The 23,550-nt window shown below is 53.3% G+C and overlaps 1 protein-coding gene across 1 annotated transcript in view; it reads right to left on the bottom strand.

Annotated features, from left to right (window-relative positions):
• The window catches only part of RIMBP2 (RIMS binding protein 2), a 61,067-nt gene that overhangs the window by 5,176 nt on the left and 32,341 nt on the right, over window positions 1-23,550 (bottom strand). The window contains exons 12-17 of the mRNA XM_021718233.1: window positions 20,593-20,745; window positions 15,401-15,518; window positions 12,679-12,860; window positions 10,893-11,061; window positions 5,612-5,715; window positions 4,181-4,252 (exon numbers count right to left, since the gene is read on the bottom strand). Coding sequence (XP_021573908.1) covers window positions 4,181-4,252; window positions 5,612-5,715; window positions 10,893-11,061; window positions 12,679-12,860; window positions 15,401-15,518; window positions 20,593-20,745 — 798 coding nt within the window. The remainder of the gene's footprint in view (window positions 1-4,180; window positions 4,253-5,611; window positions 5,716-10,892; window positions 11,062-12,678; window positions 12,861-15,400; window positions 15,519-20,592; window positions 20,746-23,550) is intronic.

Raw genomic sequence — 23,550 nt, 5'->3', positions numbered from 1 at the left:
GGCAGAAGGCATGTGCTGGGGTCAGCAGAGGGGAAGTGAGTTAGTGTGTAACAGGTTCAGAGCTTAACTTTGGCAAGACAGAAAGCATCCTGCAGGTGGATGGCGGTGACAGCTGCACAACGGTGCAAATGCCCTTAACTCCTCTGATCTGTACCCTTAAAAATGATTAAGATATGCTACGTGAATTTTACCACAATTTTACATAAACATGAATTGGAAAGAAGGAGATGGTCCCAGGCCCTCCCACGTCTTCCCCAGCAACCCTGGCCAGCACGTGCTTGCTGCTTTGACCTTGAATTCCCTCTCCTGGTCACCTGTGATGGCCCTAGTCCCCCTCTCTCAGGCTCCACCGTTGGCTGGTTTTCTCTATTGATGATGCTCCGATGCATCCGATGCTCTTTCTAGGCTCTCTGTGTTTTGTACTGAGCATGAGCTCCCGGTGACTCCTTTCTATCAAGGATTGCAAATGACATGTCCACACAAAGACATGTTGACATTTAGTCCAGCCCCTCGTGAGATCCAATGCTATTTCCTTGCCAGCCTCAGGGAAGATTGTGTCTTGGGTGATCAGATGGAGTCGTTGGCTGTATTTGGAAGTGTGTTCTATGAAACACTGGGCTTCACCCACAAATCTCCCTCAGTGTCCTGATCACACCACATCCTATGGATACAGCCCTGCAGAGGGCCTGGCCCCAAGTCAAAACGGTGGACCTGCCTGTCCTGCTCTCTTATGGTGTTCTCATTCTTCTGGGCCTAAAACAGACCTCGTAAAGCCCTGTCTGAGTGACACAGTGCCACGTCACTGCCTCCCCAGTCCGATGCCTCCACACTGTGCTACCATGTCGGGGCGGTGACTAGAAGCTGCGTGGCCTCTGGACGACTGCTCTGCCACGAACCCCACTCCATTTGGAGAGCCTCAGGCATCCCACTCACACCCCTCAAGCTCAGGAGTTTCCAAACTGTGTTTCTGTTAACTGAATTCCTGTCCCTGCATCCCTAAGGCCACCCATGGCTGGGTCAAACTCGCCTCAGCCTGAGCATCCAAGCTCTGGTGAGATCATCTCGAGTCTACCTCCTGTCTGCCTCCCACGAGCACTGCTCCAGTCCAAGCCACGTGTCCTGCCTGGACCATGCCACAGAGTATTCCCTGGCCTCCCGGCCCCACCCGTCTTCCTTCCCAAGTCCACCACCGAAACGCCACACGGAGTGACTCTTGAAGAAAAATCGAAGCTGCCTCTTCCCCATCCACAGGCACTCCCTGACCTGATCCCTGCATCTCTACTGCGTCTCACTGTCACCACTCCATGCGGGAGGCCTGGCACTCACCCTCTGGAGGCCTAACCTCCAAGCCAAGTTGGCAGAAGACCTGAAAGGCACCCCCCTCCCACCCCAAGCCCGCTGCATGGGCCAGGCCTGTGTGTGGGCTTCCTTGACTCACTCCCCCATACTCTGGCCAGTGAAAGCATGTAAGTGAAGAACGGGACAGTGGTGGTGTCACCACAGACACCAGGAGGTCTCAAATGCGACAGGCCTTGGAGTCATGAGTGACTGGAGACGGCGACTTCCCGGGAGAGGATGCGACTCATGGCCGAGCTGAGAAGGAGGCTGGGACAGACACAGGGTCACGCACTGCCCCGCTCACACATGGCTATTCGACGCAGGATGTGCCGGGCCTAAGGAGAGACGGAAAGTCTCTGCAGTACAAGGACCCACAACACAGCGAGCAGCTCACTCTGGAAAGGCTCAAGGTCATCCTTATCAGAGAACAAGAGGCCAGGAAATCCAAGATTCTGGGTGTCAAGTGAGGTGTGTCCTGATGTCTAATGACCACTTGTGTACCTAATCCTGAATTGCACCTCACATCTTTAAAATAAGTTTAAAAATTAAAAGCAGCTAATGAACTAGGCCATCCACCCAGCGAACGAGAACAAAAGAATCCTAGAACTGTTTGGAGGAGAGAGAAGGAAAAGGAGCTTACATTTAATACTAATATAGATCTGATTCCTCCTAGAAGTGGACCAGGATAGAATAGGCAAGACGATTCAAGGAAATAAGATACAACATGCAGGTGATAAGTGAGAAAAATATCTTTAAATTCAGGAGAAAACACTATGTCAATTCTGTCCATATGTTTGAAAATCCAGAGGAAGGATATGTTTTTCTAAATATATATAAATTTTTTAAAGATTGATGCAATGAGAAGATACCCATGCAAGCAAATGAGAACTGTTGTCCAACTATACTCTAAAAAGATGCTGAACCTAGAAGATTTATAGGCAGATTCTAAGAACCGTCCAAGTATAGTAATTCCTATTTAATCTGTTCCAGAGCACAGAAAAAGATTGGCATCTCCTCAGTTTAGTTGGTCATTCTAGCATAATCCTGATACAAGTTACAACAACAATACTTCAATGAATACAGATCAATATTATTTCTGAAATATAAACATAACTTCTGAATAAAAAAAATCCAATGCTTTAAAAATAATTATATATGATGGCCAATAATTTACTGGTGAAAAATAAGCTTAATCAACTAATACAGGATGCTTTCTTAACATTATAAAGACTGTATATCTTTACTAATAGTCTAACCTATACATAAGTGTAAAATGAGTGGTATTCCTCCTGAAATCCGTAGTAAGTCATAGACCTCCCCATCTGTGTTACTCAGAATTGTTCCAAATTATGCAGTAAGACAGTAACAAAAAGATGACACAGTTACAGATACTGGTGAAGAAGAGACAAAATCATCATGGCTGGGAGAATCAACTGATAACATCCCAATGCATTCATAAGAATGATATGTGGGGACACACACACGCACACACACACACACACACTCTTCCAATATATTTTCTAAATAACCAGTGGAATATATACCAGGAAAAAAGATCATTCTTATAAAATTTCTGAGAATGAACTTAAGATATAGAAAGGACATGTAAGAATGTGTCCACGAGTCTTTTTGAACAGCTGAAGGAAAACTGAAAAAGAGACATGCCACGTGTCGGAATTGAAAAGCAATAGTACAAGAGATCAACGTCCCCCTAGTTGAAAAACGAAATGTTCCTCCAAACAAAAAAGTGCAGGCTTGCTGTGGGAGCAGGACTCTTCACAAAACGATCCCTCCCGTGTCAACATGTGGCAGCTTAGAGGAGGATTAAAGTCCTTAAATGCGCCAAGTATCCACAGGAATTTAGTGTCTATAATGAGGGTGGCATCTTTTGAAAGTGGGGAGGCGCAGGTTAGTTAATACATGGTATGGAGACCCTAGCTCTCCTAACTAGGGGAAAAATAGGAAGTTAGTAGAAATGTAAACAATTAACACCAATGAAGCAAACTACGGTGCTTCTAATACCTTGAAGGACTTTTCAGACGTGACCCTACAGGCAGAGGATGCTCTAGACAGAAGTATCTGGAACCTACATGACAATCACGTGCCAGTGAATATCCTCACTAAGTGCCTGGCTCTCAAAACCCAAAAACCAGGGGAGGAGAGAGCTTGGCACCACACCATACAGACAAAAGGGAGTGAAGGGTAGGTGGCTGCATTGACGGGGGTGGGGTCCCCCTGGGCTCCACATTCTGAGGCCTCCTGAGTGGTCCTGGGGGCCTCTGGTTGGGGAGGGGCTGCCACTACCTGGCTGCAGGAACACTAAGACGACCCTCACCCCCATTATCTCCCATCCTGGTCCCGGGGATATTAAAGACACATCCTGGGGAATAGAGAGGGAAGGGAACGGAAGGAGGTGGGCGGTGGAGCCCCAGGCCCACAACCAAGGCCGTGGAAGCATCTCAGATCTGCCAGATTTATGAATTGACGTGTTCTGGGATTATTTCTTTTTCTTTTCCTATGAGAAAGCGAATTTCTGACTTATGCAGTCAATGATCTAGCAAGGTAAATTGTTTTGTAAATGTTGGGATGGCAGTGATTTTTAGATGTAAGAATGTGGATGCATTTCTTTTGCTTACAGTTTATATACATTGAAAATGCTGCTATTAGCAAAGAGGAAATAGTGAACATTGCAGTCCTGGCTTTTGTAGTGTATATAACTCAGTGAAGAGAGACCAGCCACATAAAGTCCATGCATGATTTTAAGAAAAAGAACAGGAGAGAGAGAGAGAGAGAGAGAGAGAGAGAATATAAAATGGTGCCTCTTGATGTTTCAAAAACTTACATAATAAAATCCATCTTCATCAATTTCACCAAAAACAGTTATAATATCTCCCGTGCAGAATGTAAGTTCAGCCTGTAGGGATGGAACATAAAGTTAATGGAATTTTCCCATACAAAGTAGTTGTTTTAAAAAATAAGTTATTTGGCCAGGCTCAGTGGCTCAGCTTGTAATCCCAGCACTTTGGGATTGCCTGAGCCCGCGGGTTCGAGACCAGTCCAGACAACTCAGTGAGACTTTGTCTCTACAATAAATCGAAAAATTAGCCAGGCATGGTAGCATGCGCCTGTAGTTCTGGCTACTTGGAAGGCTGAGGCAGAAGGATTGCTGGAGGCCAGCAGGTTGACGCTGGGGTGGCCATGAGTGTACCACTGCACTCCAGCCTGGGCAACAGAGTGAGACTCCAGCTCAAAAAAAAAGAAAGAAAGAAAAGAAAAGAAGTTCTTCATGATTGCTCTCACTCGTTGAGAAACATTGGGTATTAGTCTACTTCTTCAGGCAAATAGATGAAAGGTACAAGCCTGGTGGCCAGCACTCTCATAGTCCTTAGAAAGTAAGCACCCATCAGGATCATGACAACCTCCAAGACAAATGCTGCAGAGATCTGATTCTTGTGGGCAAAATGCAAGATTATCACCATTTTCCACTTGTAATATATATTTAAAACTAGTGACACAGTTAACTTTAATAACCTGGGTCATGCAGGAAATGTTCTCAGCAGGATAAGAACTATTACATGAATATCCTTTCACTGACTGTAAAGAATCTACTCAGTGATTCATTAAATGACTATGTGTTAGGTGTCAACTCTGTGCCAGGCACCAGCCTGAGGCAGGCATGCAGCGTCCAGCAAGACTCCACGTTGCAGGAATCCCTGGCCCCAGCCCACAGTTACCCGTGGAAGCCGTGTTCACAGAACTCAGGAGCAGAGATCTAGCAGAGGATGCTTTAAAAAAATGAGGGCGTGAAACCCGTGAGCTGTGGCTTGTCTGGGAACGCAGGGATGCCGCAGTGACGGGGCAGACACAGCCTGCCCACGGGCAAGCAGCACCGCCAGTGGGGGCCTCCTTGTCCACTTCTGAAGGCTGCGTGTCTCAGGCCCCCAAGGCAGAGACTCCGCCATCCCGGGGGGCCCTGGCACTTTGTTTTTGCCTGCCAACATGTGCGCTGGGTCCCTGTGTCTCTCCTAAAGGTGACCCTATGGTGCCATCCCCGTGAGATGTGCTCTTTCGTCACGGCACAAGTGTGCCTGGGAGCATCCTGGCTCCTTCCCCACAGGGCCATCTCTACAGTGGCCACTCATGGGGGCGGCAGCCCTTCCTGCGGACAGCTCACAGAGAAGGGAAGACAGGCCTGAGGACCATGGTCTCGCACGGCTCTGTTCCCGAGGCAGAGGGCGGGGTCTGAGGTCAGCAGGGAGGGGCCAGGCAGTACCTCGACATCCACGTTGGGCGAGCTCTCCCTGGGGTCGTAGTCATACAGAGCCACCATCCTGCGGGTGGACACAGAGTGACGCCGGCCACTTCTCCTGCCTCTCTCTGTGGAGATCACAAGAGAGGAAGAAAGCGTCACCACGTTATTCCAGGTCAGAGGTGTCATCCACAAAGGCTGCACGCTGGGCGCCGTCATCAGCAAGCGCTTCTGCTCTGGCCGAGTGTCTTAGGCTCCGGATTCTCATGCTTTTGCTCTGATCTGGTCTCCCGCTACAGTAACAAGAACATTTTCCTTTCTCCAGTGTGTCCTTTAAACCAGTGGGACTGGTGAAGAGGGGTGACCTCCACCAGGAGTGGCCAACCTTTGGCGTCCCTGGGCCACATTGAGTAAGGAGGAATTATCTCGGGCCACAGATAAATTATGTGATACAGCGTTTACCCATAACAAGAATTTTATTGTTGTATATTTTTATTATAAAGTCTAGACAAATGAAAACAATATACAAACGAGTGGGGAATTTGGCATCGTTTTTGTAAAACGAATCGATCAGTGTCTGGTTCGATGGAAGTGGTCGCGATTCTTGGTGAGTTCCCAAGGTGCTCGTCAGAAATGTTTGTTTGAATTTTGCTGTTCATGTGCTTCCTCACCGAAAGCAGTTGCTCACAAATGTATGTGCTGCCGAGAAGCGATGGTGTGCATAAGGCGTGACCGTGAACTTCAAAAATAGAACCACAAAGAAAATGCACACTAAAACATATGATATGAAGAGATTTTGGGGGAGTGCATGACCAGCTGCCCTGGGCTGCAGGTGGCTCCACAAGCCATGGGTTGGACATGCCTGATGGAGATGGTATGGGCCAGCACAGGTGGCCGTGGCTGGGAGATGTCCCGTAGGCCACTGGGGAAGTCCTATAGCGCGGTTTCCAAACACCTGTCCACGCAACTGTGATGGCCAGGCAGGATGGTATCATTCTTCCCAAGAGCAGCCAGGAGCCGTGAGAACAGCAGAGGGGAAGCCCCGTCCGCCCGGCTCGGTGGCCTCTCTGACATCCCTCCTCTACGTGTTTCATTGTGGTTTAGTAGCTGTCATGGAAATGATGCCACTTCCGGACAGTCCACCTTGAGCTTCACTCTGCCACCCGGCTGTCCCTGCCACCCAGATGTGCCTGGTGAAATCCCAGCACAAGCAGGGCCACAGGGGGGCTGCCCTAGACTGTCAGGCATGAGAGCCCCACACAGGTGGTGTGTGAAAACTCTCAGGAAATGCGAGCCGTTCAATGTACTTGTGGTTAGTGGAGAACATGGGACCTGGCAGGGTCGTGGGTCCTGCCCGCTTGTCACTGCTGGGGCCGGGAAGACCCTCCTGGAGAATGCCATGCATGCATGTTTCTCCTAAACGTGGCCACATGTGCTTATGTTTGGCTTGGGGGATTCCAGACATACAAATGGAACTATCAAAGGCAAATGTTTAAAAGGCAACCGGAGTTAGCCATGTGATTTTTCAGCGGTTTTCAGCAGCTGTGGATCCAGGTGTGTGTACGTGCAAAGTCCCAGATGATTCCACCACCGGGTTCTGGTTAAGATCCTCCATTTCAGAGGAAGACAGCCCCCTCTGAGAGGCCGGCAGATGTCCATTTCCTTGAGTTTCAGCATTACGCCTAGGGTTACATACAGTGCTTTCGAGCACCGTTCGTGTTACTTGGGCTACTGCATGTGTGACTTCTGAAGGCTGGTGTGACAACATTCACATGCCTCTTGCTAACGCAGAAGTGGCATACGGCACGATTCACTTTTTTAGTGTGTAGTTCTATAAGTTGTGACAGACACACACAGTTCTACAACCCCCCAGAACATTCATGATCCTGTGTGGCCACTCCAGCCCAGGTAGCCACCAAACCACCTCCTGTCCCTACCTCCGTCCTCTCCAGAACATCATTTAAAGGGAGTCTCACAGAACGGAGGTCGAGACGGCTTCTTTCGTCTGGATAATGCACCTGAGTCTGTCACATTGCTGCAAGCACAGGCAGCCATCCCAGTCACACTGCTGAATGGTGTCCCACATCTGGGGGCAACAGAGTGTTACTCTTTCATCAGCTGGAAGCACTTGAGTGGTTTCTGGTTTCTGGGGATTTCCAGTCAAACCACTGGAAGCATTCATGTGGAGTCTTTCTGCCTGAACGCAAATTCCCATTTCTTGGGTGAGTACATGGGAGCGGAATTGTTGGGTTGGGCTGCAAGCATGTGTTGAACTCCATAAGATACAGGCCAACTGTTTTGCAGAATGTGGTACCATTCCACACTCCACCAATAGCACAGAGAGATCTTGTGGGCACATGTGCCTGCCACGCCCCGTGCCCGCCATTTAAATGTTAGCGTGCTGGTGGCTGTGTATTGGTTTCCCATGGCGGCTTTAATTTGTGTCTCACTGATGATATTGAGTGCCTTTCCATGTGCTTGCTGGCCATCCACATGTCTCCTGTAGTGAGAGGTCTCTTTGAATCTTTTCTCATTTTTATTATTGATGAGTTTGAAAAGTTCTTTGCATATGCTGAATCCAAGATTTTTCTGATGGGTTACTTGCAAGGATTTTCGCTAGCCTGTGGCTTCTCTTTCTAGTTCCTTAATGGTGTCTTTCTAAGCACAGAAGTATTTAATTTTGATGAAGCCTAACACTGACTTTTTTCTTTTAATATATCATGTTTTCTTGTCTTGTCAAATAAATCTTTCCCTAACTACCAAAGTTTTTTTTCCTCATTTTTTTCTAGAAGTTTTATAGGTTTTTTTTTTTTTTTTTTTTTTTTGCTGTTGCTGTTTTGTTTTTTTGGACACAGGGTTTCACTCTTTCACCCAGGCTACAGTGCAGTAATGTGATCACAGATCACTATAACTTTGAACTCCTGGGCTCAGGGGATCTTCCTGCCTCAGCTTCCAAAATAGCTGGGACTACACCCTGCTGAATTGTTTTATTTATTTTATTTTTTATTTTTTAGAGACAAGGTCTCACTGTGTTGCCCAGACTTGTCTTAAACTCCTGGCCTCTATCAATCCTCCCACCATGACCTCTTCAAGTGCTGGGGTTATAGGCCTGAGCACTGTGCCTAGCCGATAGTCCTAATTTTTATATGATTTTTTATACTTAATTTTTTATACAATGTTCCATTTTGATTTACTTTTTTCATATGGTGAGAGTATGGGTTGAGATCCATTTTGGCACATGAATGTGCCATAATTCCAGTAGTAATTATTGAAAAGACTACCCTTTCTCTAGGGGACAGCCTTTCCCCATTATGACATTGTCCTGATTGGTGTTCTGTTATAAGTCAGCTTGAAATCAAGTTATGCGAGTCACCCAATTTCGTTCTTTTAAAAAACTGTTTTGGCTATCTAGTTTCTCTGCTTTTTCATATAAATTTTAGAATGAGCCTATTGATTCTACATAAATCCCTGTACAGATTCTTATTGGGATTGCACAGAATCCACCGGTCAGCTTGGGGTATCTGACATAATGACAATACTACGTCCATGAACATGGTCTCTCTCTCCACATATGTCAGTATTATTTGATTTCTTTCATTGGCATTATGTGGTTTTCAGCACACTGATTCTGCACATTTTGTTAGATTTAATGCCAAGTATTTCGTGTTCTGTTGTGTTATTGCAAATGACACTCCTCTAAAAAACTTCTGTTTCCAAAAGTTCATTGCCAACATGTGGAAATGCAACTGATGTTTGTACATCGACCTTGTGGCCATTGACCCTGCGACATTCGCTCTCTAGTTCTGGGAGCCTTTTCCTTCTCTGGGATATTCTGAGTAGATCTCCATGTCATCTGTCGATAGGAAAGGTCTTGTTCTTTCCTGTCTGGTCTGTAGACACGCCTCCCTTTCTACCACCATCCTGCACTAGGCATTGTGGTGAAAGGACCATCATGCACTGGACATTGTGTCAGAAGGACCATCATGCACCGGGCATTGTGTCGGAAGGACCATCATGCACTGGACGTGGTATTGGAAGAAACATCGTGCACTAGGCATGGTGTTGGAAGGACCATTGTGCTCTAGGCGTTATGTTGGAAGGACCATCATGCCCTGGGCATGTTGTTAGAAGGATAGAAGGACCATGGTGCACTGGGCATTGTGTTGGTGGGAGGGGAGGGCAACATTCGCCCCTGCCCCATCTTGGGAGAACAGTATTCAGCCTTTCACCATTAGGGTGACACTTCATTGCAGTGGCAGGCAAGGTTCCCTTGACCAGCCACACTTAGAAAAACAGAATACAAAGACATTGACTGTCATGGATGACGTAAGCCAAGCTACTGTTCCTTTATAGAAAGTCGTTTAGACTTTTGGATCTATGAAGCTCAGAGCTATTCCTGCTCTGAGCCTGTCTTTGTCAACTTCAGGACAGAAGAGCTTAATGAGAGGGAGTGGACAGTGTGAGGGGCTCAGCTCTTCAGTCTCATGGGTTTGATGTAAGCAGTAGATTGACGCTAAACCTCCACTACTGGGTGTGAACTTTTCATTGAGGCAATGAGTTTATTAATGACAGAAAAGGTTGCAACATTTTATCTGATTCTGTGATTATCCTTCAAACATCCTTTGAACTGCTGAATTTGTCTCTGAAGTCTGCTTTAGAACTTAAGCTAATGTTTTTAAATATTAAACATTAAATATGAATGATATAAAACTGGTCTTTCTCTTCACAGTTATTTAGAAAAAGTAGAGGCCTTTTTAATGGGTAGATTTTCTTTGCATATGGGAAAAAAATTAAAGATCATAAATGAAATATTGCTTAAAACTCACTGAAAATAGTTGTGCTGTTTTCTCACTGTTGCTGGTTCAAGGTAAGTGAAGGAGCTAGCTGAGTGTCCATCCAAATGAAAGGAAAAGAGCTTTCGGGTCTTTTGAACAAACACAATTCACCTGAAGACTAACAGGCACAGCCCTCCCCGGTGCTCTCCCAAGTCAGTGTGGACAGATGGACATTCAGAGCTCAGGACAGAAGGGGCCTGTTGCTGCCTTCTGGATCCATGAGACCTTCCGTGAGCAAGGCTGAGCCATCCTGTCACATCATCTGTGTCCATACAAACACTCAGGTACTCGTGGGTCCCTGGACATGAGGACTGTCACAGCCTGGGCATACAGAGCAGGTTCTGCCCAAGGGAAGCCAACGGCCATTTCCCCTGACTCTGGCTCAGTGACCTGATGCCACCTGGCGCCCTGGTCACCGCCCCCGCTCTGAACCATAAGGCTCGGGGTACAGGCTGACGGGCTGGGCTTACCTATCTTCTCCACAGGGGTGTTCAGGGGGAGGAAGCCCTGCCTGAGAAGCTGGTCTGTCATTTCCTCATCATCTGCGTGGATCTCGGAGACCATGTTGCAGGGAATGAGGCCGAGCCGGGCGCAGGTCTCCCCACGGTAGAACCCATCGGCGTCTTTGTCACCATAAACCTAGAGCAGGGGAGTCAGAGTGTCATCTCAGGGTTGAGTCCCGCTTATAGCAGAGTCACGTAGAGTCGAAAATATTTTTTTTTTTGAGTTGGAGTCTCACTCTGTCGCCCAGAAGGGAGTGCAGTGGCTGCTCCTGGCCACCGCAGCCTTGACCTGCTGGGCTCCGGCGATCCTTCCGCCTCAGCCTTCCGAGTAGCCGGAATTACAGGTGAGCACTACCACACCCGGCTAATTTTTTGATTTATTGTAGAGATGAGGTCTTGCTGCCCAGGCGGGTCTCGAACCCGCGGGCTCAGGCAATCCACTCACCTCAGCCTCCCAAGGGCACGGGATTACAGGCTGAACCACTGAGTCCGGCTCGAACACATTCTTAAAACACCCTTGAAACTCCGTAAGCCTCACCTGCACGCCATGGGTGTGTACGCATTGCTTGCGTTGTATCTGGGTTGACGCCCTCTAAGCCCCCTACCTGGGGCGGCCCGGCAGTGTGCAGGTATGAATCCACGCGTGAGAGGTGTGCATGCGGAGACCCCCACCCAAGCAGACCTACACGCTGCCCAGGGCGCCCCTGGTGGCCTGCGGTGGCCCCTCCACGAGGAGTTGGGGCCACCTGGCGGACCCAGACCTGCTCTCACACACTGGCTGGGCAGGCCCTTCCCGAACCGGTGGGCTTGGCATTCAGGGCCCTCTCCCCTTTCCTGCTGAGCAGTGCACATTCATTCTCCCTAGTGGAAGCTCACAGGCTCTCCTCCACTAGAAGGCAGAAACTAAAGTGGATGGGAAGCAGGGCTCGGTGGCTCAGCCTGTCATCCCGCGCCTTTGGGAGGCTGAGGTGATGGATTGCCTGGTTCGAGACCCGCCTGGGCAGTGAGACCTCATCTCTACGATAAATCAAAAAGTCAGCCGGGTGTGGTAGCGCGTGCCTGTAATTCCGGCTCCTGGGAAGGCTGAGGCGGAAGGATGGCCGGAGCCCAGGAGTCGAGGCTGCGGTGGCCGGGAGCGGCCACTGCACTCCAGTCTGGGCGACTGAGTGAGACTCCAACTCAAAATAAATAAATATAAATAAAGCGGATGGGAAGTGCGAGCTTGCCACTGTGAGGAGGCGCTATGGTGTGGAGACGCCACCTCCTCCGTTCCCCCCCCTCCTCCCTCCCCTTCTGCCGCCTTCCTTCCCTCCCTTGTTTCTTCTCCCTTCCTTCCATTCCCTCCCTTCCCCTTCTCACTTGTCTTTCCCTCCCTCCTTCTTCCCCCCCTCCCTGCCCTTGTCTTCCTGCCTGCCTGAAGCTCAGCTCTCAGGCATGGAACAGTCCCTGTTACACAGAAGAGCCTGGAGTACTTGCCAGGACAGGAGGCCTGATAGGGCCTGCAGCTCACGGGATAGCCTTAGGCATGTCTGTGTGCACACAACCCCAGAAGGCACTCGGGCAAAGGCACCCCCAACCCCCCTGCCACAGACGAGGAGGCCCTGGTGACGGGTCATCGAGGGCGGGGCACAGCCGTCCCAGCACCACTCCACGGCTCCTCCAGGGGCTCCTCCCGTGTTCTCCCCTGCCACCTGCTGGAAAAGGGGTCTCTCCGTCTCTGCCCAACCCCTGCAGCCCCCACGGCCCCCCGCACCTTGATGATCTGGCCTTCTTTAAAGGGCAGCTCCTCTTCGGCGGCGTCTGGGTTCGGGGACATGGTGAGTGGGTCATAGTCGAAGAGGGCCACAAAGATGCGGGCCGGGAGCTCCTCGGCGCCAGGGTCGGTCTCCGACTCCTCGTAGAAGTCCGGAGAGAGGCGGTCGCGCCTGTACTCATCTGGAGCGTGTGAGAAGGACAGAGGGGGTGAGCCCCGTCCCCCGGGGCTGCACCATGGGAATGGACGGGAGAGCCTGGGGACCGCTGAGGCCAGGACTTGGGCTTTTTTTTTTTGTAACTGTGACTTAAGAGATGATCGGGGGCTGGACAGGGGCTGGAGAGGACGTGAGGACTGTGAAACCCACCCCACCCTGAGCTTAGCCACACGTGGGCGGGACCGAGGGTCATGGCCAGGCCTGGTCTCCTTGGACTCTTGGCAACCTGCAGTGCATCAGATGTGGAGCTGGGGACGTTTGTTTTTTAAACCAGGAAGGGCATTTCTGAAAATGATAGAAACCCAGAGAATGTGGGAAGCTGTCATGTTTGTGTTCAATTGTGGATACGTGACTTATTAAAATATGCTTAGGCAGCATGTGGTTCACAGACTTAATTTCCTCTAGAAAAGAAAATTGATGCTTTTGGGATACAGCAGAGTTGTAAAATATTAATTACTAATAATTCCACAAGAAAAATAGAACGAAGTAAACAAGAACCAGAGGAAAATACCGTCTGTTCAAACACGACTGCCATTGTCTAGGGTCACTCCCCCGCCTCCTCCTGGGAGGTGTTGAGTGTGTTTTGTGTTGGCGTTCTCCTGAAGACACAGCGGGTGCTGAGATGTGTGAGCATGCAGTTATGTGTGGATAGGAAGTGTGTGATCTTAGTCATGTTTGTGGGTGGCTTCTTGGGTCAGTGAGTTGAAGCAAATCTGTTGTGGATTTCTAATTAAACCTTTCCTGAGTTACATGATTATGGGGCCCTTTCTCTGTGAAGGTATTAACATAGACTTAATCTTTTACTACCAACTGAACGAGTGTCTTATTGAAATCAAGATATAGGCAGCCTTTGGAATTGTTTGCCTTAACAAAAATCCAACCCAAGAGATGTCTAAGACTCTGAGGACAGGGTCACAGGACTGTGGGTCCAGGGCCTTTTTCCTTCACTTTCTTGTTTTAGTGGTAACTTGTGGCTGCACCATTTTCTGTCCTTGGTCCTACGAGACTGGAGTAGAGGCCCACCCTGCATCCTCAGAGAATGTGTTTTAGTGCCATAACATTAACTCTTCAGCTGCATGGACCCCACCAGGTCACCTTATGAACAAAACAGTGGAGACTTGAGACCAGCCTCCACAATAAAGGAGGAGCCTCTGCCGACCTTGTGCCCAAGATGGGAGGCTAAGCTCTAGAGTTGTTCAATTAAATAAAGATGTGAGAAACGGCACTGGCCTAAGGCACTCAGAAGGGGTTTCATCTCAGCATGGAAGTTACCCTGCTGGGCCACCTAGGATAAGTGGCGTGGGTGCCATCCAGTGCGACAGTTCACGCTGTGTCATTGAGTTAACTGAAAACACCGTGTTTCTTAGGAATCTTTAAGATTCAGTGACATTTTTACTGATAATAAAAATAAAAACATTCTAAAAACTGCAAAGGAAACTACTTTTTCCTATTATTTGAATGGTAAGAAGGAAAAACTCTGGCAGGACAAGGCGTTAGAGGACCTATCTTGCTCCAAAAGCTCTGTCTTCATTTGTGTGGATGGGAGAGAAGTCCACACGCTGTCAAGTCTCAGCCACTTGCGTGGGATTCATGCTGGCTCTTAGCTGTCTTGACAGCCAGAAATTGCTGTTTTGAGCCCCACCGTGGCAAATCCAGGTGTTGAACTGTCCTCATTTCTGTATAACAGGTCTCCTTGCTTTGGGCTGTGTGTACCTATGTGTGTGTGTGTATGTGTGTGCGTGCATGGGTATATGTTTGTGCATTGTTTATGTGTGTATGTGTGTGTGCATGTATATGTGCATGTGTCCATACATGTGTACACATGTGTGCGTGTGTATGCGTATGTGTGCGTGTGTGTTCACAAGAACCCAGCTCCCCGCACACACTTTTTGGAACTGTGCACGCCGTGATCCACTCCCATGACGGGAGCCTTCCCCTCTGAGCTGCAGCCTCATCCGCCCGCAATAGGTTGATCGGGACAAGTAAAACGACCGCTTTGGCATGGCTGGCTGAATTCCAGAAAGTAATTAGGAGAGTGGGGACAGTGCCAGGGAATGACTCGTGAGTGGACAGGTGACGGGAGGACAAGGGCGTTCACTACAGGGCACATTCATCACACAGTGTGTCTACAGCAGTGCCACCGCTGGTGTGTCCTATGGGTGTGACCATGCTCCTCCACTCAGGGCCCCCGTGGGTGTCGGGGGCATGCCGCCCTCCTGTCCTGTGCCTGCCTTGGACTCGGGTCCCAAGCCCCAGGGAGCGTGCCAGGCAGGTGGAAGGCCAAGGCCCTCCCTTCATGCTCATGGTGCAAAACTCCCAGAGGGAACCAGCAAGGGGAGAGAGGCATGAAGCCCAGCGTGAGTGCTCACAGCCAGGTGTGATGTGTCTGCCTTTGCCATAAGTAATAGGGAGTTTCTATACTTAGCTGAAAAGGCCACTCCTAAATATTTTTCAGCAGCTGTGTGCTCTGCGGGTGAAAGAGAAAGCGCCCCAGGGGCCACTGACCGATGGACGGGCCTGTCCCGGGCCGGGACCTCTGAGGACCAGCACTGCTGCGGGGAAACCTCCGGCCCAGGTGATCCACCCTGTCCGCCCGTCCTGCCGACGCCGGGTTTCCTAAAATCTGAAGACAAGACAGCACAGGATCATGAGTCTCAGAGCCTCGGGTGGGAGCGTCCAGTCAGGCAAATCAGGTCCATTGAGAAGCAGAAGCTCGAAAGGCAACTAAATGTAGCTTTTCACTGAAAGGTTAGCTGAGCGGCTGTGGAGAGAGCATGCTGTCCCCGGCCCTGCTGCCCATGTCTGCCGCCGGTGGACATGTGGCAGCCGGGGCAGGTGTGCCTCCTCGGAAGCCTTGGCTGAAGCCAGACATTTTGGACCCAAGTGACAACGTTCTCACCCTACTGCTGGCACCTTGGGCTACCATGGCCCTCCCTGGCCTCCAGGCACCTATCCCCTGCCCCCAGCTGTTGCAATCAGGAACAAGGTTGCACACCTGTTCTGCTCAGGTGAAGGTTGCACATGAGCTTTCTGGACACTCTGAAACAACAGTGTCTGCATTTTTTTTTTTGAGTTGGAGTCTCACTCTGTCACCCAGACTGGAGTGCAGTGGCCGCTCCTGGCCACCGCAGCCTCGACCTGCTGGGCTCCGGCGATCCTTCCGCCTCAACCTTCTGAGCAGCCGGAATTACAGGCATGTGCTACCACGCCCAGTTGACTTTTTGATTTATTGTAGAGATGAAGTCTCACTGCCCAGGCGGGTCTCGAACCCGCGGGCTCAGGCAATCCACTCAACTCAACCTCCCAAAGGCGCGGGATTACAGGCTGAGCCACCGAGCCTGGCTCAGTGTCTGCGTTTTATCAGCTGTGATGCTCAAGGCAGCCCCTCGGCTCTAACCCGACGTCCCTGGTGTGTCCTAGGCCAACCCCGACGCTCTCCCGCCTGGGTGAGTTCGCATCTGGTTGACACCAGGGTCAAGGCTGGCTGAGGGGCAGGGGCAGAACCTCCCACTCCCTAGGGAGGGGTCGAGGGAGCACATTCAGGTGCTCAAGAGCAGGAGGGGGGAGGCTGTGGGTGGGCAGGCTGTGGGCAGGCGTGGCACCCCTCGCGGCCATCCCAGTGTTTTCCATGAAAGGGTCAGCATGGCGGGAGCAAATGTGCTGAAAAGAGGACACACACCACAGGCATGAGCGAGCTGTGAGTGGGTCCTTACTCTCCGAGCCAGCCAGCAGGCTCTGGAGGCAGAACCAGGTGATCCCTGGGCAGAGAACATTCACTCTGGAAACCATGGCAGCAGGAGGCAAATGGGGAAAGCCAAAAAACCTTGGAAACAATGCGCAAAAATGGATTTCTTCAAGAACTGCTCTCCTTGTCGTCCAGGGATGGATGCAAGTCATTCAACAAAAACCCCAAACAAGAAGAAGGAAAAAACCCTTCAACAATACTCGCAGTTATAAATATGTCCCTGTGGATCATTTTGAAAACACATCTGTTGCCAGACTCTTAGATGGTCACAGTTCAGCTAACCCTTAAGTAAAATGTAGATTCAGTTGACCTTTAATTGAAGCAGCCATAATCATCATCGATCCGGGGATGGGCAGGACTCTATGCAAAGTAAAGAAATGTCCAGCGGGGCCAAAAGGTTGGGAAGTGCGAACGGGACTGGAGCAACCAAACGTGCGGGGAAATGAAAGAGCCAGCGAGAGTCCCGGACGGGCCCCAGAAACAAACCAAAACCCTCGAGCGCGTGGGACAGGCTGACTGGGCGGTGGCGGGGGTGGGCGGGTTATGGCACACACCACAGGGCCTGGGGCGACGCGGGGAGGGGCCCTTGCGTGTGGGGCCCCCGCCCGACTGTCGGGCACAGCCATGCTTTTCCTCCAGACACCCCGGACATCCTCGCGCTCGGCGGGCTCGTCCCAGCCATGCTTCCTGGGGATGGGCCTCTCCGGGGTGGGCTGGGCGTCATGGCTCCGGAGGATGTCGCTGGGATCCTCCTGCTCCCAAAAGTCCTCCTCGACGCTGCTCTGCCGGGTCAGCGTCCGCCGCCGGGCCAGCAGGGGCCTCAGGCTCGCCCTGCAGGGACAGTGCCCAGGGCCTGGGCTGCACCTGGTCCCGAAGTTGAACCGTGGCTCCTCCTCCTCGCTCCCGCAGTCCAGGCCGCTGTCGGGGCTGCGGGTGGCAGGGCGGCTGAACCGGCAGCCTCTGTCTTCCAGGAGGAGGTCCTCCTCCGCGTGGAGGGCGGCCCCGGGGCCCCGGGGTGCGGCAGGGAGCCAGGAGCTGCGTGGGGCCTCGTAGCCCCTGCGGGGTCGGCCGGGCCTGGGCTCCCAGGCCCCCATCCTGGCCCTGGGGGACGTCCCCATGCCCTGCCTGTGCAGGAGGTCACAGTATTCTCCGTCCTCTTCTGCTACTTCAGGGATACTGAAAAGCCTCTTCCTGTGCGGGGGATGGTGGGGAAACTTGGGCTGCTCCCAGAAAGCGCCTTCCGGAGTCCTATCCCCGGGGCACTCCTTGGGGGTGGCGCGTGTCAGGACAGGTGCAGGCAAGGCAGTGTGTGGGCGGACGGGAGGTGGGCGAGGGAGGAAAGAAAACACGACAGCATTAGTCCTGGAGCCCCGGGCGCGTGCACCTGTGGGGCCAGAGGCATGCCGGGGCTCTGGGACAAGACGGGATGGCCAGGGTGCAGAGCCAGCCAGAGCGCAGCAGAGCGGGGGTGCCAGCGCATGCATGCCATTGGGACCGCAAGCTCGGAGGCAGCGGGGCGCGGGCAGGTCACCACGCCGGGGCCCGGGGTCCCCGGGAGAGCCGACCCTCCGCCCACCAGCTGCATCCTCAGAGCCTGCGGAGGCAGCTGCCAGGGAGGCTGGACACGCCTGGAGTCAGCTCGCCCACGGTGGGCCGCGCCTGTGCCTGTCTGTCCCGCTCACTCGGTTCCTTCCTAGCCTGGCGCCCCCGGAAGTCTCTCCTGTTGGCTGACTTCCTGCTGACATGTCTCCCTGGCAACACGCCAGCTGCATGGAACCGGGCACCTTGGCATTCAGCACCATGTCCCTGGCTGAGACCACACCTGGCACACTGTGGTGCCCAGCTTGGGTCAGCAGAGGCCTGGGTTTGCCTTTCTCCTGAATCCTGTCCTTTGGGGTCTGGGAGCAGAGTCACAGTCTGAGCCACTGTGGTCTCCCACAGGTGGTGTGGGGCTGGCCACAGCCAGGAGTGGCCTGGTCGGCATCCGTGGTGCTTCCTTTCTGCCTGCAGGTCTCTGCAGGCCTCTCTCTGCCAGAGCCTCACACTCACCCCCACTGGAAGGCGTGCTCTCGTGCTGAATGCCACCCCTGATGGGCCTGTCTTTGTGGGGGGATTTGGCCGGGTCTCCAAGCAAAGCGTGACCCCACTTCCTGTGGTAGCGGGATGCTCCGGAGAGGTGAACCATGTTGGCGGGATACCGCGACCTGCCTACCCTCCAGTGGACCCGTGGGCCCCAGGGCACGGGGACCGTGTGGGGCTGCCACATCGGGTTCTGCTGCCTGATGCCATGTTCAGGGGACACCAACCCACATCAGGGGGAGGATCCTAAAAAAGTCCCATCCTCAGGGCACAGTGATGGCAACTTGGGCGCAGCCAGGACAGGCAGGCCACAGGTGAGTGACCGAAAGCGGTTGGGCCACGGGTGAGCAGATGGGCCATGGGTGCGTGCATGTGACGGATCCCATCAGGAGATGCGGCCTGGTCGCTGTGGGTGGCTGCAGGCTGGAAACGTGACCCAGCCTGGCCAGGCCTCACATGTCTTGGAATTTCTCAAGAGGATCCAGAAACCCTGACCTGCCTGTACAACCTCCTGGTTTTTCAATACCGTGAGAACATCACATGGGCGAGAGGAGGATGCCCTTGCGGACCTGCCCACCGCCCCCTGGACACGCGTTGCTGTTTCTAGGAGGCAGAGGGGCTGAGCGTGGGTGGGTCGGCCACAGGTGTGTGAGGACCTGCTGGCCTCGGGGCCTCACCCGAGGAAGTGGCTTTCCATCTCTCTGCTCTGCAATCTCCGGGCCCTCCGCCATGAAAAGGAGAAGAGTCCCAGACAGAGAAAGAGGTGCCTGCCTCACCTGGCCCGGTTTGTGGGTACACACAGGAGCCCCTGGTTCCAGCACAGTGTGGACCAGTGGGGCAGGGGGCTGGACGGCTCGGGACAGTCCAGTGTGACCCTGGTTCAGTGACGTCACCCTAGTAGCTGGGGCCGAGCCCCCGGGAATAGCACCAGCCACAACCATGCAGGATTTGCATAGGGATCTGGCATGTTCCTGGTGACAGGCCCAGGGCTCCACGGGGCTTCTGCCCAGAGAACATAAGTCAGTCTTATCTATGCAAGTCGGCGCACTGCCGGCCAGATTCGGACGTGCCCTCTGCCCATCATTCAGAATACACGCTCTGCTCCCGGGGGATGTGACTGGCGAGCTCTCCCGGGGCTTCTCCCAGGCCTCTCCAATTTGAAAGCCCACGGTGGTCCTGCCAGTGGCCAACGGCCTGGCCTTTGCCTGTGCCCCACCAGACTGAGCACTGCCCGAGGGAGGGGGCCTCACGCACCCTCAGCTCAGCAGGGCCCAGTGCAGGGGTGACCAGCCGCAGCTCGGTGGAGCGAATGAGTCTGTGAGTAGGGCCACCATGTCCCCAGGCAAGGAGGGGACAACACACTCGGAATCGCAGCCTCCCTGGCTCCAGGTAGCCTCAGGCCCAGCATGCCCAACGGCCACCTCCTTCAGCCCTCGCTGACGGCCTCTGCTGGGGGAGCAGGACACGTGGGTCTGTGGGAGGCAGCTGAGCAGGCCTGGAGCCTCCGGCCTGCCACGAGGGGTGGCTCTGACTGGCCCGGGCACGGCTGTCCCTCGTCACCTCCCCTGACCTCAGCCACCGCCCAGCGCGGGCTCTGATTTGGGCCGTCCACACCCTCAGTGCCGACTCTCAGGGCGAGCCCCAGGGAAGGATTCTGTTTTGTTCCTTCCTGTGCAATCCCTCACATGGCCTGACCTGGAGGAGCCGCACGGACCCCGGACTCCTCCTCAGCCTGTGGCAAGGATGGGAAGGCAGAGTTCCCGGGCTGACCCAAGGGTGGGGAGGAAGCAGGTCCGAATCCGGGCTGGGTCCAGGCCAAGGCCCCCCGCAGTCGCCTGGCCAGCCCCGCAGGGGACGCGGCCCGGCCACTGACCTTGAGGGCGTTGTGGGAGGGGCCACTGGGCCGCCGCCCGTCCTCCAGCTGCATCTCGGAGTGGAGCTCCTCCTCGTCCTCCTCCAGGATGTCCGAGAGGTCGGACCCCCGGCTGCTCTCCGTGTGGTACTCATCACCATGGCAGCAGTGGGGCTGGGGGAGAGAGGGCACGCTGACGGGCGGCACCCCCAAGCCCTGCGGCCCCGAGGCAGCCTCCGGGCTCCTGGACAGCCCTGGCTGGCCCTCCCCTCCGTCTTGACCGCGTATGTGTGGGTGAGTGTGGGGATGTGGGTGTGTGTGAGTGTGCTTGTGGGTGTGTGCACGTGGGTGTGCCTTCATGCACGTGTGGGCGTATGCAGGGGTGTATGTGCATGCATGCATGTGTGGGTGTGTGGGGGGTGTGGACATGTGTCCAAGTATGTGCATGTGGGTGTGAGTGTGCAGGTGTGGATGTGCATGCAAGTGTACGTGGGTATGTGCGTGGCCACATGCGCTGCTCATTCAGGAGATGAGACCTGGACAGGGAACGAGCCCATCTAAGCCACATGGTAAATCGTGGTGGAGAGATGGGCCTGGCATGGGTCTCCCAGCTCCCATGAGCATAGAAGCCAGGCCCCAAACAGGACGGAAAACCCATCGCTGCTTATAAGTCACGTGACAAAATGTCCCTGGCCTGAGCGCCTGCAGCTTCTGCAGTGTCCTATCTGGACAGAGGCTCAGCCAGCGGTGGCAGCCTCGGGTGGCAGTGGAGACCAGGGAATGCCATGGGGACACTGGCTCTGGTGTCACGCCGAGGAATGGCCGGGCTGTGGCGGGGAGTAGGGTGTGTAAGCACAGAAAGAAGCACTTAGGATTTTAAAAGGCCATGTCATCTGAAACCCACAGGCCAAGAGTGGCAGGCGGGAGGTGGACACCCTGCCTTGTCTCCCACTGCACCCAGCAAGGGCCTGAGGCCGGGTGACGTGCACAGGAGGGGACACGGGGGAGGCTAGGGACACACAGATGGTTGAACCGAGAAGCACCTTTTAGAACAGAGAACATGCGGCCATGTGCCGACTCTGAGACACGCCCTGGTGGGCTCCGGGCGTGGACAGCGACATCCCCTCCAGCAGCCACATTTTCATGTGCAAACAAGCACTCCACGCCTTCCTGGTGCTGAGAGCTCAGGTTACGGACGCGACCCATCCACAGAGAGATTCTGTCGCTGCCACGCAGCGTGAAGCGCAACTTCCTGACTGCAGGCAGGTGGCCAGACAAGTGTATTGAATAGCACTCTTGACACATGTGTTAAAAAGCACCCTGGTCTCAGGGACTGACCTAGACACAGCCATGTACACACTTGCAGCCACTGTGGGTTCGCGCCCGCTGGTGAGGCCGGGAGCCCTGTGGGCAGAGCGCTCAAAGCTTGGTGCCCGTCAAGTACCACAGATCGGGCACAGTGGAGCAGTCTGCAACCCCAGCATCTGGGGTGCTGCAGCCTGAGTTCCTCCTGTCAGGCGCCAGTGGAAGGCATGTGTGAGTTGGTTTTAAACGAACAAGCAAGGATGAGACTGCATTTCGTGAGGCCCACGTGGCGCTCAAGTCGGGGCTCCATGCCTGAGAACACAGGCTTGTGTTGTCATCTGGCGGTGAGTGAGGGGTGAGCTCCCGGGTGGAAGAAGGTATCCCCTGCCTGCTGGGGTCTTGCTGTCCGCCCTCTCCATGCCTGGAAGAGTCCTGCAAGCGAGCGTGGCGCCCGCTTCAGCAGGCTGTCCAGTGACCTGCTTGAGGCGATCAGCTGGTATGTGATGGGGATTGGGACCCCAGGCTCCTGCTCTCTGGCCTCTGTCCACAGAGCAGGCCCGGGAAAACCGCCCAGTGGGGCCTTATCTCTGGGGATGCACGGCCTGGCCCTCAGTGCTGGGTGGAGAGGTTTCCGACCGACGTCCTTTCCTGGGGACTGTGCCAGCCCCGCAGCCAGCAGGAGCTCTGTGGTCATAGATTTCAGTACAAATGCGCTGAGGTGAAGCCCCTCCCACAAGGCAGAGCCTTGAATGTCACCATAACAAGCCTTAGTCTTGGTGCTTGGCATACCACCTTCCCCCCTCACCGAGATAAAAGCGCTCAAAATTAAACTCCCACTCAATTAAACTCCCACTCAAAAGCCTGTTTCCTTAGACTTGGCAAGGGTCTACACTTCCAGTTACAAGAGGAACAGGGTCTGGGGGCTCGTGTTTGGTGGGTGGCGCCTGTTAATTGGACCGGGGCCATCTTACACGGCGTGCAGTGCATCCAGTGATATTGTGCACCTTAAATATACACCACCCTTGTCAAGGGGATACCTTAAAAAATAGATAAGCTATCCATCGTATGGCAGGCATCTCTCGTGGTGGGTTTACTTTGAAAGTATGTTTGCAGCTGGGCTCGGTGGCTCAGCCTGTAATCCCACACCTTTGGGAGGCTGAGGTGAGTGGATTGCCTGAGCCCGCAGGTTCGAGACCCACCTGGGCAGCGAGACCTCATCTCTACAATAAATCAAAAAATCAGCCGGGCGTGGTAGCACGCGCCTGTAATTCCGGCTACTCCGAAGGCTAAGGCGGAAGGATCGCCGGAGCCCAGCAAGTCAAGGCTGCGGTGGCCGGGAGCGGCCACTGCACTCCAGTCTGGGCAACAGAGTGAGACTCCAACTCCAAAAAAAAAAAAATAGAAAGTATGTTTGCAGTGTTGGGAGGATGGAGGTCATTTGGCCAGAACAAATGTGCCCGCTACCGCCCTTCTCGTTTCCTTCAAACACATTTCACTGAGCTCCTACTGCTTGTGAGTTGCTAGGGACACCCGGGTCAGCCCACAGGGAGGCTTCCGCCCACCTGGAATGTGAGGTTCACTGAGCTGCTGAGACAGCAAGAGGGGGAAGAAGCCAGGGAACGGGGACCGGGGAGGGGAGGACACGTAGGGGAGGGTGGGGTGTGTAGGGGGGAG

Source organism: Carlito syrichta, unplaced genomic scaffold (assembly GCF_000164805.1).
Source record: "Carlito syrichta isolate Samal-C Ts95f unplaced genomic scaffold, Tarsius_syrichta-2.0.1 Scaffold311975, whole genome shotgun sequence".
Classification (NCBI taxonomy): domain Eukaryota; kingdom Metazoa; phylum Chordata; class Mammalia; order Primates; family Tarsiidae; genus Carlito; species Carlito syrichta.
The sequence above is the reverse complement of the archived record's forward strand: the minus strand, read 5'-3'. Positions and strand labels throughout refer to the sequence as shown.